Source organism: Aspergillus pseudoviridinutans (assembly GCF_018340605.1).
Source record: "Aspergillus pseudoviridinutans IFM 55266 DNA, scaffold_8, whole genome shotgun sequence".
NCBI classification, from domain to species: domain Eukaryota; kingdom Fungi; phylum Ascomycota; class Eurotiomycetes; order Eurotiales; family Aspergillaceae; genus Aspergillus; species Aspergillus pseudoviridinutans.
In genome coordinates this window covers 827,000-842,414 of record NW_025091288.1, presented here as the reverse complement: position 1 = coordinate 842,414, position 15,415 = coordinate 827,000, and the positions used below count along the sequence as shown (strand labels likewise).

The 15,415-nt window shown below is 49.1% G+C and overlaps 5 protein-coding genes across 5 annotated transcripts; 4 read left to right on the top strand and 1 right to left on the bottom strand.

Annotated features, from left to right (window-relative positions):
* Positions 1-582: 582 nt before the first annotated feature.
* On the top strand, positions 583-2,373 carry Asppvi_010399 (ferric reductase family protein; the record flags this gene model as incomplete). Its single annotated transcript, XM_043306245.1, has 1 exon — positions 583-2,373. One exon carries the CDS (start codon positions 583-585, stop codon positions 2,371-2,373), a length of 1,791 nt encoding a protein of 596 aa, XP_043162180.1.
* Positions 2,374-2,913: 540 nt separating this feature from the next.
* Asppvi_010398 (SDR family NAD(P)-dependent oxidoreductase) lies at positions 2,914-3,730 on the top strand (the record flags this gene model as incomplete). Its single annotated transcript, XM_043306244.1, has 2 exons — positions 2,914-3,006; positions 3,056-3,730. The coding sequence occupies 2 exons, from the start codon at positions 2,914-2,916 to the stop codon at positions 3,728-3,730; spliced, it is 768 nt and encodes a 255-aa protein (XP_043162179.1).
* A 70-nt stretch (positions 3,731-3,800) lies between these two features.
* Positions 3,801-4,316, bottom strand: Asppvi_010397 (putative dUTP diphosphatase Dut; the record flags this gene model as incomplete). Its single annotated transcript, XM_043306243.1, has 1 exon — positions 3,801-4,316. The coding sequence occupies one exon, from the start codon at positions 4,314-4,316 to the stop codon at positions 3,801-3,803; it is 516 nt and encodes a 171-aa protein (XP_043162178.1).
* Positions 4,317-6,980: 2,664 nt separating this feature from the next.
* Asppvi_010396 (uncharacterized protein) lies at positions 6,981-9,751 on the top strand (the record flags this gene model as incomplete). Its single annotated transcript, XM_043306242.1, has 3 exons — positions 6,981-7,097; positions 7,162-7,663; positions 7,719-9,751. The coding sequence occupies 3 exons, from the start codon at positions 6,981-6,983 to the stop codon at positions 9,749-9,751; spliced, it is 2,652 nt and encodes an 883-aa protein (XP_043162177.1).
* A 2,355-nt stretch (positions 9,752-12,106) lies between these two features.
* Positions 12,107-14,725, top strand: Asppvi_010395 (uncharacterized protein; the record flags this gene model as incomplete). Its single annotated transcript, XM_043306241.1, has 1 exon — positions 12,107-14,725. The coding sequence occupies one exon, from the start codon at positions 12,107-12,109 to the stop codon at positions 14,723-14,725; it is 2,619 nt and encodes an 872-aa protein (XP_043162176.1).
* Positions 14,726-15,415: the final 690 nt, after the last annotated feature.

The following is a 15,415-nucleotide window of genomic DNA, read 5'->3' as shown; positions in this document are numbered from 1 at the left end:
AACGTTTCACCATCGAAGGAGGTTCCCATGGGACGGGTTCATATCTACACGGGCATCTCCTTCTTCTTCACAAAAGTGTCTCACACTGAGTCACAGTAGGAGAAGCTTCTAATCCGAAGCACTCGAACTTCCTTTACAGGACAGGGGTATCCTTCAGAAATAACCGAAGGCAATCTGAAGCAGCTTTTGTCGTGGATGGCCCCTCCGTAGGTTTCACCAAGACCCTCAACTTTTCGGTTAGCAGTGGACACCGAGTCCAAAGGTCTTCTCTCGAACGATGGAGAACGATAGATGTCTCTCATTTGTCACTCTATCCGTCAACAAGCCGGATTAACCAGGTTGACAGCCGCCATAATGTCATGCGATCGGGACAGACCCTTGCCATCCCCTGTATCAAGCTACGGCATGGTGTGTTCCCCCTAAAAAAGAAACGTGAGGGGAATCGCAAACGCAGTTCTTCACACTGACGTCCTGGTAGATCATGGTGTCAAGATAGTCTTCTTAAAGTGATAGGCGGACTTTATATACGCCGTGAGAGCTACTGTGTTGATCATCTTGAGTCTAAAAATCTGCATCATCAACATGAAGACTACTCGAATGGTTGATTACGCCACAGGCCATGATGGCCTCAACACTCCTCGCGATGTCCTTTTTGTCCAGCTCATCTACTCGTCCATGGTGGCTTTCGCCGGGATCGTCCTGCTTGCACGGGTTGCTCAAATCGGGCATGCCTATCTTCGCTACATTGTCTGTTCCGGTGCAACTGAAAAGCAACAAGCAGTCTGGAGCATCACCGAATCACCACTCTGGTTCCGAATCAAAAGCCGTCTGCTCTACGCGCCATTGTTCAGCAAGCGCCATAACCGAGAGATCCAACTCTCGTCGGCCATGAATATGGGCACTCTCCCTTCGCGATTTCACACATTTCTTATTTTTGGGTATATTGTCAGTCAAATCGTCTACTGCTGTGACCTCAACTATCAGAACGATACGCCCGCCATCATTGCAGAGCTTCGGGGACGTTCCGGCACATTGGCCACATTAAACATAGTCCCTCTTGTGCTCTTTGCAACCCGAAACAACCCCTTGATCCCACTTCTACGAATCAGTTTCGATTCATACAACCTCTTCCACCGATGGCTGGGCCGTATCGCCGCCATCGAGAGCATAATTCACATGGCTGCTTGGGCCGTCAACACCGTCCGACAGGCAAACACTGCAGCACTTGCTCAGCATCTTGCTGAAACGCCCTCCTACGCCTGGGGAATGGTTGCAACTGCAATCATGGGCTTTTTCATTCTTCATTCTCTCTCGCCTGTACGACACGCATTCTACGAGACCTTTCTCTGCATTCACCAAGCGGGCGCCTTCTTGATCATCTTAGGCATATACCTGCACCTCGACATGCACAGCCTGCCACAAAAGCCATGGATTCAATGGGTCATTTTCATCTGGGGTGCAGAACGGTCCACCCGACTCATCTGGCTTGTCTTCCTGAATGTGTCTCGACGACACGGCATGACAAAGCTGCGAGTAGAAGCTCTTCCTGGTGAAGCCTGCCGTCTCACATTCTTCCTCCCCAAACACTACCCCGTCCCCGCGGGCAGCCACTTCTTCGCGTACATCCCCCAGATCTCCTGGTGGATGTCGCACCCTTTCTCCGCCGCCTGGGCAGAAACCTCCGGCACCTCCCGCCCAAAAAGCATCCAATCATTTACCACCGACATCAAATCCCTCACTCTCGAAGGCCAATCCGCCCCATTCAACCACACAGCAGTGACGCTGGTCGTCGCCGCCCGCCAGGGAATGACCCGCGCACTGTACACTCGCGCAATGTCCTCCCCAGACGAAACATTCACAACAACCGGCTTGCTCGAGGGCCCGTACTCCTCGCACGCAGTGAACATGGCCAGCTACGGTACCGCCATCCTCTTCTCCGGCGGCGTCGGCATAACGCACCACCTCCTCTTCATCCGGGATCTACTTCTCCGCGCCGCAGCCGGCCGAGCAGCCACGCGCTCCATCACGCTGGTCTGGGCGGTCCGCAGCATGGACAGCGTCCGCTGGGTGATGGAGTACATCCAGGAGATTCTCCAGATGCCGCACGCCGAGTCGATCCTGACGATCATGCTGTTTGTGTCGAAGCCGAGGAGTCCCGCCGAGATGCGCTCGCCGGGGGGTGTGATTCGGACTTTTGCGGGGAGGTGTAATCCGGCGACTGTGCTGGAGGAGATTATGCCCAGGAGGATTGGGGCGACGGTGGTGTCGATTTGTGGGCCGGGCGCGATGGGGGATGATGTGAGGGAGGCGGCTAGGCGGCATGTGGATCGGGGGGTTGCGCTTGATTTTGTGGAGGAAGCGTTTACTTGGTAGGTGGCTTGGGGATTTCTGTTCTACTAGTATGTAAATAATGTATAATACTGTTGCTGTGCAACGATAAAATTGTATGGTACCGACGGCTTATTATCAAAAACGTGTCAATTTTGTATAGCACTACAGCCCTTGCGCACATCCGCTCCGAGTAAGAGAGTCGAATCCTTATAAATGAGTCAAGTACAACAGTAACAATCCAATACTATGACTAGAGCTATCACTAATCAATAATGAGGTATTGGTTTGCCTCCACTCAGGGAGCTCGCAATACGCCGTTATGGAGTATCCTTCGTATCGCATAACGTTATGGCGCTGTGAAGTCAATCCGACCTCGGAAATGTATCGTTTTCTCGTCTCTTAGACAGCTCAAATATAGTATGATCTAACCCAAACTGGATCTATGATCCTCAATACGATAATCTCCACAATAAGTTCCTAACATAACGTTATGTAACGAAGCAGATCGCATATATATAAGACAGCTAAGATACCTTCTATTCACAATCCATAACCTCACTAGAGTACAATCACCAAACCAAAATGAGTCTTCAAGGAAAAATTGCCATTGTCACTGGCGCCTCGCGCGGAATTGGCGCCGGGATCGCCCTTGATCTCGCCAAGCAGGGTGCAAAGGTACATCCACCTGCTTTATCATTGCAATGATATCGCTAACTCGCTGCAGCTCACCCTAACCTACACATCCGCAAGCAGCGAGCATGGTATCGACGATCTATGCCGCAAAATCAACGACCTGAACAACGGCTCCGCAGCAACCAAAGTCCAAGCTGACCTCCGACAGCCAGACGCCCCAGCCCAAATCCTCGCCGCAACGTTCGAGGCATTCTCCGACGCAGACAACAAGATCGACATCCTAGTCAACAACGCAGGTGTCTCCCAATGCAAGAACCTGGTTGAAACAACCCCCGATGACATCTCCTCCGTCTTCGACGTCAACGTCTTCGGCTTGATCCGCATGACTAAAGCGGTGATCCCGCATCTCCGCGCCCCAGGCCGAATCATCAACATCAGCTCCGTAGCCGCTCGGCGCGGATCACCCGGTTTCTCCGTGTATTGTGCGTCCAAGGCTGCCGTGGAGGGATTCACGAGGGCGTTGGCGTGTGAGCTGGGTCCTGTGGGGTGTACGGTTAATGCTATTGAGCCTGGGGCGGTGGAGTCTGATATGTTGCAGGAGCTTTCGGATGAGCTGCTCGCTTATATCCAGCAGAGTACGCCATTGGGGGGTAGAGTCGCTGTACCCGAGGATATTGCTCGCGTTGTGACTTTCCTAGCCGGGGAGGGAGCGGGATGGGTGACGGGGCAGAGTATCTGTGTTAGTGGGGGGTTGCATATGAACTGATCATCAGTCATGTAACATCAACTAGTCTTGAGAAGTTTAGATGAGTGTATTTATGGCAATGTCATTTAGGTTAAAGGGATGTCCTCCCCTGGTAAACACCCGCATAACCCTCTACCTCCTCGCTCATTTGATGAAATACAAACTGCGCCAGCCGCGCAGAGGGATAAACCCTCAGTCCGGCCGGGTTAAGCACCTGCATCAAAGCACCGACTGCGCCGACATATCCACTGTCCATAACACCGGCGGTGAGCAACACACCAGAGCGGAAGAGTGAGCTGCGCACAAAGATCTGGCCCATCACGTCCAGAGGGACACAAACCGTCTCGTTGAACTCGACGAGATAACTTCCCTGCGGGAGATCGAGGAAGCGTTCCTCTGGAGTAATGGTACTTGATGTGGGAAAAGGGATTTCACTTGTTGATGCGGTCTGGCGACGCTGATTCTCTAGATCAATTGTTCCAGGGGATGTCCAGGTGAGGACTCGTTTGAGAGTCAGGTCCACACCACAGGGTTGGACTTGCAGGGTTGGATTCTGGACATTGCGGAGGATGGCGCGGGTGAGGAGAGCGCGGCCAGGGATGATCATTTTAGCTCGATTCAAGTCTCGGTACGGAGTAGTCAGTTGAGAGCTGTTAAGGAAGATAGCGCGTGTAATAGCAACTTGAAGTCTCATATAATCGTGGGCTGCGTGAGTGAATATCGACCCATCGACTGGAAGAGTCCGAGTGTTAGGCCAAAAGATACAGGTGGCTGGGCGGAGCGCCAAGACTCTCTACTCCCTTCTTAGAATGATTCTAGTACAGTCAGACATTATTATACTGGACGACGCGCGCTGTCACGCCGATGCCCTGAAAGGACCACGAAGGGGTAGGGCCATGAACGTACTGAGATAATATGCTTGTTAGAGAGAGCTGAACAACCCTGACCCAGTTAAACAGGGCGCCAAGATGGGAGCCAGCGGAGGAAAATATCTCGGAAATACACAAATCCAAGGCCGCCACTCTAAGAAAACACAGAACTTTTTGGCAAAGATTATTAGTCGTGATCTGTTTATTACAGGAAATATCAATCATGCATTTATGCAATATCTAAAGCAAGTCTTTAACTATTGTATTCAAGTTGTCAACAACTCCTGAAAAACTAACAGCTATTGTCCCCTCAATCAACTTCTGCTATATCATGGCCGCAGGGTGCAGATGACGTGGTCCTGGAAGCTATAAGGACTTGGAATGGATGGATTATAATAAACTGTTTAACAAGTGATGCTGATTGTTCTTGACTTTGATGTAAAACAATGCATTTTTCATCTGTCCTGGTAAGCATTCTGCTAAAATTTGTCGAATTTACTAATATCCTACTTGAATAAAGTCTTGAAGTGGTTCACTTGGTGATAAAGAATAATGTTTCTTCCAGGTGTTAAGGGACCATGATGAGGATTTGGCATTAAGGTGTTCAAATCCTAATACCCTGTTCCAGAGATCAACATATTTTCCATCAAAGCCAAAGCATCCTGAACCTTAACTTGTGATATCTAGGTGCGGGCTAGATTGTCCATGATTGTCAGAGTGTCAGGATGCTTAGGTCTGAGATCTATCTCTACTATTTCCAGGACATTAATTAGAGTTGCATAACCGAACCGCCAAAATCGAATCCAACCCTCACCGAACTCGCAGCGGTGAGGGCTCGGTTCCTAGCCTAGGGAACCGCACCGGTTTTGATTTCGCTTGGCCCCGAATCGAATCCATTAGGGGAAACTGTTAGTTGTAGTTTTTGCGGTTTTTGCAGATGAGGTAAATCTACCCAATCTGGTTTACTTACTAATTACTAATTTTTAGGATTTCTCTAATATTAATATCAATAGATCAAATAGTAACTCAGAATATCTAGTGGTTGGTGAGATATACGTAAATAATCATTTCTGTCATGGGTTGGTATGAAAGTAGTGGTGGTTTATGCATATTCCGTCCCTGGTACAGCGCGGTCTGGCCCATTGTTGGCTTGTGTATATATTAACATTAATCGTCAACAATTACTATAGTCTAAGAATATTTTTCAACCACCACCCATTCAACCCTGTAGATATCGAATTGATATTTTAGAATTAGATTAGTATGATGATAATTACTATATGTTTTATATAAAAATGATAATTATATATAACATGCTTAATAGGCCCTATAGGTAGAAGCCTTGGAGGGGGCCTCGGGGGGATGGTAATATTAAAATAGTTAAAATTCGGCGGTTATCCAACCCGGAATTGAACCGAATCTAACCATGGTTAGTTAGTATAGGCTTAGCTATGCTTAGCTAGGCCTAGTAGCGAGATTTTGCAGTGAATCTGCCACCAACCCAAAATCCCAGATCAGATCTGGGTTGGCTCCAGGTTCTAAAATTTGAACCGCGAAATCGCAGCGGTTTGGTGCCAACTAGGCTTGAACTCGCCTTGAACTCGCACCGAATGCAACTCTATTTCAAAGTACAGGACATCTAACTCTTAAGTAATGGAGTCTTATACCTTAGTATTCTTTATTACTTGATTCCCAGAAGCAATCAAGCTATAATGGATGAGCAGCTCATTGGTTTCTTGTGGTGTATGGACTACTAGCTAGGACTGGTTACATAGTAGATAGTTAGTAATCTTGCTCTTATGATCACAGCCTAGTTTAAATGCTAGTCTTAGTCTGGCCACAACACCTGTTCCTGCATCCTTTGGTGCTTCTGGACTATCTCCATATACTTTTCTTGATGTTTGAGTCTCTCACCATGTAATCACTTCGTATTTAAGAGACTGCAGTGAGCACGTATTATAGAGGCTTGTTAAGCAACCTAGGGCGCTGCAATATCCATCACAAAGTGTCTTCCCACAGTCATATTGGATCACGCCTCCAGAGGCCGCAGTTGGCTTGCTAACAACCACATCATCAAGGCAAATATCTGTGCTTATGCTGGAACCCTTTTCCTGGGAACCCTTTTCCGGATTTGCAATCCAGAGGCCCGAATGGACGAAGATCGGCGACTATCGACGCCGATCGTAAACAATACGAGATCCAGCTCCACATTAGCGCAAACCATCGACAAGCTGGTTCAAGCATCTTGCCGACTTCTTGGTAATATGGGAGGGAGAATAGGGGCTGGGCTAATAGGAAATTATCTCGTCAACTCCATTATCGGACATTTCTTCTTTCATTCCATCCTTCACCCTCGTCGCTCTTTTCGGATCTTTTGAATCCAGTCATTCGTTTTCTTCAATATGGCCCCTCTTTGGCCATGGATGGGCGCCGTCCTAGCAGCCCTGCCAGTGGCTCTAGCAGGACATGGCGACCCTATCTCCCAAAAATATATTGTCGAGTTTGCTGATTCCAAGACTGTTCGTCCACATATTAACCCAGTCGCATTGGCAATTCATTGCGCAGACCTACTAACTTACATAGTCGTCCGCCAGCTTCCTCTCCACCCTCAAGGACCATGGCATTCCAGCCAGTCTCAACCATGACCTGTCCTTCGCTCTTTTCCATGGTGGATCCTTTACTCTGTTGGACAACAAGCAGAACGAGGCTGCCATTGTCAAGCAGATCTCCTCGTGGCCTGTGGTCAAAAAGGTCTCCCCGGTGCGGGAGCTGCAGCAACCTCAGCGAGACGTCTCGAGTGTCGCCCACGGCGCACCCGTCCGCCGTAGTCCTGCCCCTCACGGTCTCCAACGCCGTGACACGACGGGTCTCGGAGGCAACGACTACCCGCACATCATGACTGGAGTTGACAAGTTGCGCCAGGAGGGCTACTCGGGTACAGGAATTCGCGTAGCGGTGATGGACTCGGGCATTGACTACAAGCACCCCGCTCTCGGAGGCTGCTTTGGCAAGGGTTGTCTGGTTGAATTCGGCTTCAACTTCCTCGACAACACTACCGACCCGTGGGAAGGCCACGATGGACATGGTATGTCAACATTCACAGACACGATATATTTTGGAACTCAGCTGATCGCCTGCAGGAACTCATGTCTCTGGACTGATCGCAGCTCAGCCCAACCCCTACAACTTCACGGGCGTGGCCCCGAATGTGACTCTTGGTCATTACAAGATCCTTGGAAGGCCGACAGTGAAACTCGGTACTGACATCGTTACTGCCGCTTTCAAGAAGGCCTACGAGGACAAAGCAGACATCATCTCGGCATCGTTTGGCACGTACAAGGGCTGGAGCGACGAACCGTGGGGACAGCTGATCCACAAACTGGCCGCGGCTGGTCTTCCCACGTTGATTGCCAGTGGCAATGACGGAAATAATGGCTTGTTCCTGGCCTCGAATGGTATCGACGATTCTGCTGGCATCGGCATCGGATCCTTCAACAACGTGTATAGTCCACTGCTGCTGCCTGGAGCTTCCTATTCCACCGGGAACACCACCAAGGAGTTTGTTTGGCAGCTCGCGGGTACGTCCGACTTCAAGAATGGCACCTACTCTCTCTACCCGAGCAGCCTGAACGCATCCGTCATTGGTGATTCTTGCGAGCCATGGACAGCGGACCACCCGAACCTCTCCGACAAGATCGTCCTGATCCGCTACGGTGGCTGCCACGGCAGTGAGCAGCAGGCCAACGCGGTCAAGGCCGGTGCTAAGAACATCCTGTTTTATAACAATGAGCCGGGCACCTATGAGCTTCCTGTCCAGAACCCTGCTCTGGTGGGCCTAGGAATGGTCTCGGCCCAGACTGGCGCGAACTGGGTGAAGCTGGCCGCCTCTGGAGCCAACATTACTCTGCACATGACCAGCGCAAAGTACGCTAAAACCATCTTCATCAATGAGACCAACCCTCAATCTGGGGGCCACGTCAATGATGTGACCGAATGGGGCCCCAGCAACGAACTCCTTCCTGTGACAGCAGTTTCGGGAGTCGGTGGGTTCATGCTGTCGACCTGGCCGCTCCCTGAGGGTGGCTACGCCGTGGATAGTGGTACTTCGATGGCGACGCCTTATGTTGCTGGCTGCGTTGCTCTCCTGATGGAGGCTCGTGGAAAAGGCAAGGTGACCCCTGCTGAGATCAAGTCGCTGTTGACGACCACTGCTAAGCCGAATGTTTTCCATGATGGCGTTACAGCCTCGCCCTTCCTGGCCTCCGTGGCGCAGCAGGGAGGTGGCCTTATCGATGCCTACAAATTTGTGCATACCACCACCAAGTTCAATGTGAGCACCATCGCCTTCAACGACACCGAGCATCTGGCCCCGGCGTGGATCCGCATCAACAACACCGGCTCCGAGCCGCGTGTCTACACTGTCGGCCACGTGGTCGCCGCTACCGTCTACACTCTGCCCGACAACAGTTCCATCCCGCAAAACAACGACCTCGGCCACTTCGTGGACCGCACTACCAAGGGCGCCTCGCTCAAGTTCAGCTCATCCAGCGTGATCGTGGCCCCCGGCGAGTCTGCCGTGCTGAAGGTCACTGCTACCCCGCCAAGGGGTCTCATCGCCCGTCGCATCCCCGTCTACAGCGGGTATATCACGTTCAACGGAACCTCAGCGGATGATTCCTTCTCGGTTCCCTACCTGGGGGTTGCCACCGCCATGCGCAACGTGACGATCCTAGACACCACGCAAGGTGGCAACTATCTCATCGACAGCACTACCAAGAAACGCGTCCAGGCCAACCACCAGTTCGTCCTGCCGGGCAAGAATGACTCCGCCCGCCGCGCAAACACAAGCTACCCCATCTTCCAGACCCAGCTCTCAATGGGAACGGATCTGCTCCTCGTCGGCGTCCAGCCGGCAAACAGCCGCACTATCCTCCCAGTGTCTGATCCCCTGACAGCCCTCGCTCGGAGTGTTGATGGTCTTGCTGGCCCCAAACCCACTTCCTGGATGGGCAAGTTGGCGAACGGCTCGTATGTCCCAGCGGGCAACTACTCTCTGGTTGTGCGTGCGTTGAAAATCTTCGGCAACCGCACTAACCCGCGGGATTATGACACCGTGCGCACGGTCAACTTTGGGATCACATACGCTCCCCCAGCTACCATAAATAAGCGATAGAGGTGTTAAGCTTGGGATGCATTGCATCTTTATCCTAGTACTAGCCTAGATATCTAGACCTTGGCATGGCTCTTATGCATATCTAAGCTTTGGGTCCTACATTTTGTCCATTCTTTGTATAGCCTTTTCTGTCCCCTTCTGAATAGGATGGATAGTATAATCATTACTTCTAATAGAACCCTGTTGTTGACAGCTGCATTGGCATTAGCATTTATATCACCTTCTAATATAAGCTGCCAACTGAAACTTGAATGATCATTTTCTTTTGCTATAAGTAGTATCAACAGCTGCGGTTTGAGGAAGTGTCGATATATTCTCTCCGAATCAAAGACACCGGCATGCGCGAAGCACACTGACCCGCGTGGATGACGATCATGGATCCGGACACGTATCTGTTGCAGCAAAGCGATATGTACTCCGTACTATGTGCCGACTGCGTACCCGCACCAGATTGAAGCGATTGGGTCTAAGCAAACGTACTTTCGATCTTCATTGACCAGCCGAATCGGAAGGATGTCGATGAGGTCAAGCCGAAGCTATAGAACGCTACTGGGGTTTGTGTTTGGATTTTATTGTAAAAGTGCATATGAGCAAGCATGATTGGAGCTGCTGTGGCTCCATAACACCTGATAGAAGGCAGGCCACCACCACATTGTGGCCGGTAACATTTGCAAGTGTGTAGATGTTGTGGTCGGTTTCTGGCTGGGGCAGTGGAGGATGGATCTTATCCAGTATGGTCTATACCGCAGCAGCAAGGCGCAGATCCATGCTACAGTATAGTCATTGTGTATAAAGCTCATTTTCGCATGTCATACATAATCAAAGACTAGTGCTGAAACTAGCAATATCTACCTAACTTTAGTCCCCTGGAAAGACAACTATGGTTACGAGTGATCCAGCAGCCGAGGAGATTAAAATACACAAGGCTGGCATTTCCATAACTAATAGTTTAATCCAAAATATATGTTTAACAAAAGTAGATAAGGAAAGGCACAAGAGTGGTATATACATCTAAACTAGACCTCTTATAAAAAAGCCAAGCAGGAGGAGATACAATATGTCTATTCAAGTTACTCTAATTTAGTGACTAATATAGACTTGGCAGGAAGTTTATTTGAGCTGGTTTAATTCAGTGAGAATATCAGCACATAGCAGTAGATGAGAAATTAGCAAAGGGAACAAAGAGAGGCGCGGGGTCTAGGGAGATTTCCACTTGGACTTAGAGGGAAGATCCAAGGATCGATCATCGTGGGGGCAAGCTTTTGCGGGGAAATAGGTAATTTGTGGCTAAAACTGTCTTGTTGAATTTGACAAGATAACTTCCCTGCGGGAGATTGAGGAAGTGTTCCTCTGGACTTCTCGAGTAATAGTACTTGATGTAGGGAAAGGGATTGCACTTACTAACACAGCCTAGTGATGCTAATTCTCTAGATTAATTATTCTAGGGGATGTCTAGGTAAGGACTTATTTAAGAGTCAGGTCTACACTGCAGGGTTGACTTATAGGGCTGGGTTCTGGATATTACAGAGGATGGTGTAGGTAAGAAGAGAGCAGCTAGGGATGATTATTTTAGCTTAGTTTAAGTTTTATATATAGAGTAGTTAGTTAAGAGCTATTAAGGAAGATAGCTCAGTGTAATAGTAAATTAAAGTCATATAATAGTAAGCGTATACACCTGCCGTATGCCGTAACAACTCCAACAGGGCGTCCACCACGGTGCTTCTCGTGCTAGGATGGATTTTCCAGAAGTTTCAACAAAGAGCAAAGATGGTGATAGTTCTATTATTTAAGTACATAATGTCCAATAAGGAAAATCTACCATATGTTGTTATTGGCTGATGGTAACAGCAGCGGTGCGGACAACATCTACATATGCACAGGGCAAGGGGAATAAAACATAATATTCGTATGTTAGATTCGACGTTACTATTTGGATAGGTGAAAACATTCTCTTAATGGAAACGGAGAGTCCGATATTGTTGTTTGACTATGCGTAATACTGTCGTTTCGCCAGTCTTTTGACGAGGTCGTAAAAAGTTGTGTTCAGAGTGTTCTGGCATGCCTTCTTGAGAAAATAATGTAGATGCCATTACATTAACTACTCAAACCGCCCCTTGTTTGTATATGGATAATGATTCACTACATCTCAGTAGTATTCTTGACATCCGGTCAGCTCGCTTAAGTAGCACCAACCAATCTAACCTGTTTTGCTTTGGCTGCAGGCGCCGCATGATTTGTTGGCATCTTCCGTTAGCTGACGTCTAGACTCCTCCAATGCGGCGCGTAGGCTCTGCTTCTTTTCTAACTCTTCCTACTTGTACTCGTTGACTTCTCGGACCCACCTTTTCGTTCTCTATGGCGGACAGCTTGAACCTGTTGGGGGTGGTGGGCACTTGGATAGCTGCTGTCCTTGGAATTATCGCGCTCGCCGGCATCTTGCCTGTCTATGTTCTCTACCGACAGACGCAAACAGATCGCCATATTGCGCTCAACAAGGTGCATGACCCTCATAAGACGTACATAACAGCGGGATACCCGCTATGGCCGGGGTGGCGGTTCTTTCGATCATACAGGGTGCCCGACCTGACAGACGCTCCAACATGGTCGCAGCTTACGGTTGTTGCAAGGCGGCGCTGCGAGGGGTTTGGAATACATATTTTACGATCTTTGACGGGATGGGTGAATTTTGCAAATGTCCTGCAGATTTACAACATCAAGCCAGCAGGCTCCAAGGGGAAATTGACCTTCGTCCGCCAAGAAGCCTTGCTGCCTGCCCATCGCGGTTGGTTGTTGCTGCTAGGAATAATTGATCGGTACTCGGATCAGATGAATCGGCCCGACAAGGGACTGTTTGTTGGTGAAGCAGACGAAGCAGAGATGGATGAGTTTGGGCCTGGGGCCATCTTTGGCATTAGCGGCGTACTTGAACATATTGTCGCTTCGCCTTTACGGCAGGAAGATGTTGAGTCTGGACCAGGACCGGTGGATAAAGTGGCATTTCGCATGCATTCCGTACAGCACATGGCCAGGGTATCGGATTCTTTTCTACATGGTGACGATATGGCTATTTTATCGTTGGTTGCCTTATATCTTGGCTATCTGGTTAGCGTTGATGGGAAAGAGCATTATGACCTTGAGACGCCGGATAACATAGCTGTGTATGTTTCGGCGCACCGTCCTGGTCGAGGTGAGGATGCTTCTCATAAGATCTGGATCTGGGACCAGAAACCAATGGACAGTCTACCGTCTCAACAAAGAAGACTGATGCAAGAGCTGGGAATTAAACTGCCGCGAGTCCTGAAGCTGAAGGAAATCGTAGCTCCCAACCAAGTCATCTTCAGCCAGATGCCCCATGATGCTGCTCAAAGCTATCGACTTATTTCGAGCAAGTGGCCAGGAATCTGGATGACTCGGTCCAGTTTACATACTCTTGTGCTTGCGGTTTTGAGACTGAAAATTACTCAGCAGTCGTTTCTTTTCGACAGCCCGGAGTTTAACCACGACATATTAAGCCATTTATTTGAGTCGCGAAATTTACTGACTTTTGCCAAGACGACGGAAGAGTTTACTAGGAACTTGGATGCCCTCACACAAAGGGAAAAACAGGATCTGGAACGATCATTGCTGAGTGTGAAGGAGAATGCACCCAAGCTCTCTACTAGGATGGAATGGAGCCGTACGAGAATGGACGCCTGCATCTCACTGGACAAGGTGCTGGATGAGATTTGCCAAAAGAGAGGCAAGCTTCTCTGCTGCGTCATCTCCATCCTCTATATGCAAGAAGAGGACTTTCGATCTATATGTGAAACGTACAACTATGATGACCCCGAAGTGCTTGCGAGTCAATTCATAGTGGACTTGTCGTCGAAAAAGGTTCTGGCGCCACAGGCTTATATTGGAGGCGAAGATGAGTTTGAGGAGTTCTATTTTGATTTTCCGACAGTCTTCTCGGACGCCGAATTACTTGACGTCTGGCCTACGCCTATGAACCGATATCCAGTGCCTATTTCGMTGCCACTCGCCATGATAGCATGTCTGCGGGGACACTTGAGGATGGCTATATGGGACATGAAACTGTCTAGCTCACCATTGGCCAATTTCTATCGAACGCTGCGCAGTGGTGTCGTGCATATTGCGTCCCAGGAAATACCACCACCAGGCTCTCTCTCGATGCGGATGCCGGAATTCTTTCCTCGTTCTCCTTCTCCTCTTCCTATTCCCAGCGATGACTATGAGCTGCGTCAGCGCGTCGTGGGTAGAGGGAGAACCTATATCGAAAGCGTATATTCCTTGTCTGCTGACTTTGCCGAAACAAATTCCGGCATTACAACATCATCCGTCGCCCTGGAAGGCCACGCCGAAGATGGCTACGTGACCGCTCCAGAAGAAGATACAGACGACGATGTAAGTGTTGTCATAAGGACAAAACCACTACCGCCACCGTCTCCAGAAAATTCCGCCTCAGCTTCCTCTGCGTCACCGCAACAGGTTGACCAAGTTCCTGTCTCGCATGATGAGGAGGCAGAATGCGTAGTTCGGCTTTCTGTCCTGAGAAGCATGTTGACTAGCGATGAGTCGGTCAGAGTAAATGCTCTCGAAAAAATTGAGAGATCTATAGACCGACAAAGAGGAGAGACGCAGATGCAGAAGGGAATACTACCGTCCAAATACCAAGAAGGCAGGGAGAGGACCATAGAGTATGCTCTTGACCGAGAGTACACTACTACGAGATCCGGTGAGCGTCGCCGATACCGAGGGATCCTTTCTGATGGACATAAGCGCAGCTCAGTGTCGCATCGTGATGGCAAACAAAAAGATGCAGCTGGGAGAAGTAAACGGCACCCACGGAATAGAGAAGTTAGGGAAGAAGTAACCAGGGGTGTAACTGGGACAACACGGCGTCGTCGGAAAGAGGTGCAGGACGAAGAGAGCGATGCGGGGATGAGGGATCCGTTGCCGAAAGGTACTAATTAGCCTACCCTGTCTAATCATAGGTTCGGAGCTAACCCCCTTCAGTGTCTGTGTATCTTTGATTGCTCACCTGTCATGCAAGATGCTCTCATTTTTAACTAGCTAATATAAAGAGGCTGGTCCTTTTTAGATGAGAAAGTGCTTTCTGAAGAGGAACGATTCTGTCTCTAGTTTGCTTGCAATCCTAGGATATCTAACTCTAAGGGACAAATTTTGCTGTGGCACAGATTAGCTCTAACTAAAGATAGATCTGCATAAAGTTACTCTTTCTAAGCAGTAGTCTTCTCTATAAGAGTTGCCTTCCAAGTGAACAATCTTAGCTAAATAAGACTCTGATGCTCGACCAAGTTATTCACTGTTTATATGTGGCTTATGTACGTGCTGCATAAGAGGAGGTATAACGCAGATCGGCCTTGCACCCAATAATTGCAACCTTCCACAGTCGCCGTATTCGCTGGCGTCAGAAGGCCACAGAATATTCCTGTTTTTGGTGACCAAAGACATTTTCTATCTTCCAATTCTCTTATATATGGGCCTCGGTTGATGGAGACATGTCTTATGTGCAAGCCAAGCTTGATTATAGGTGGTATGCTTGAAATATATACCCATTTATGGACATGTGTATTTTGTCCGCATACGATTTTATCGGTGCGAGAATAACCCTCCAGGAGGACAAATTATCCTAGCTTTTTG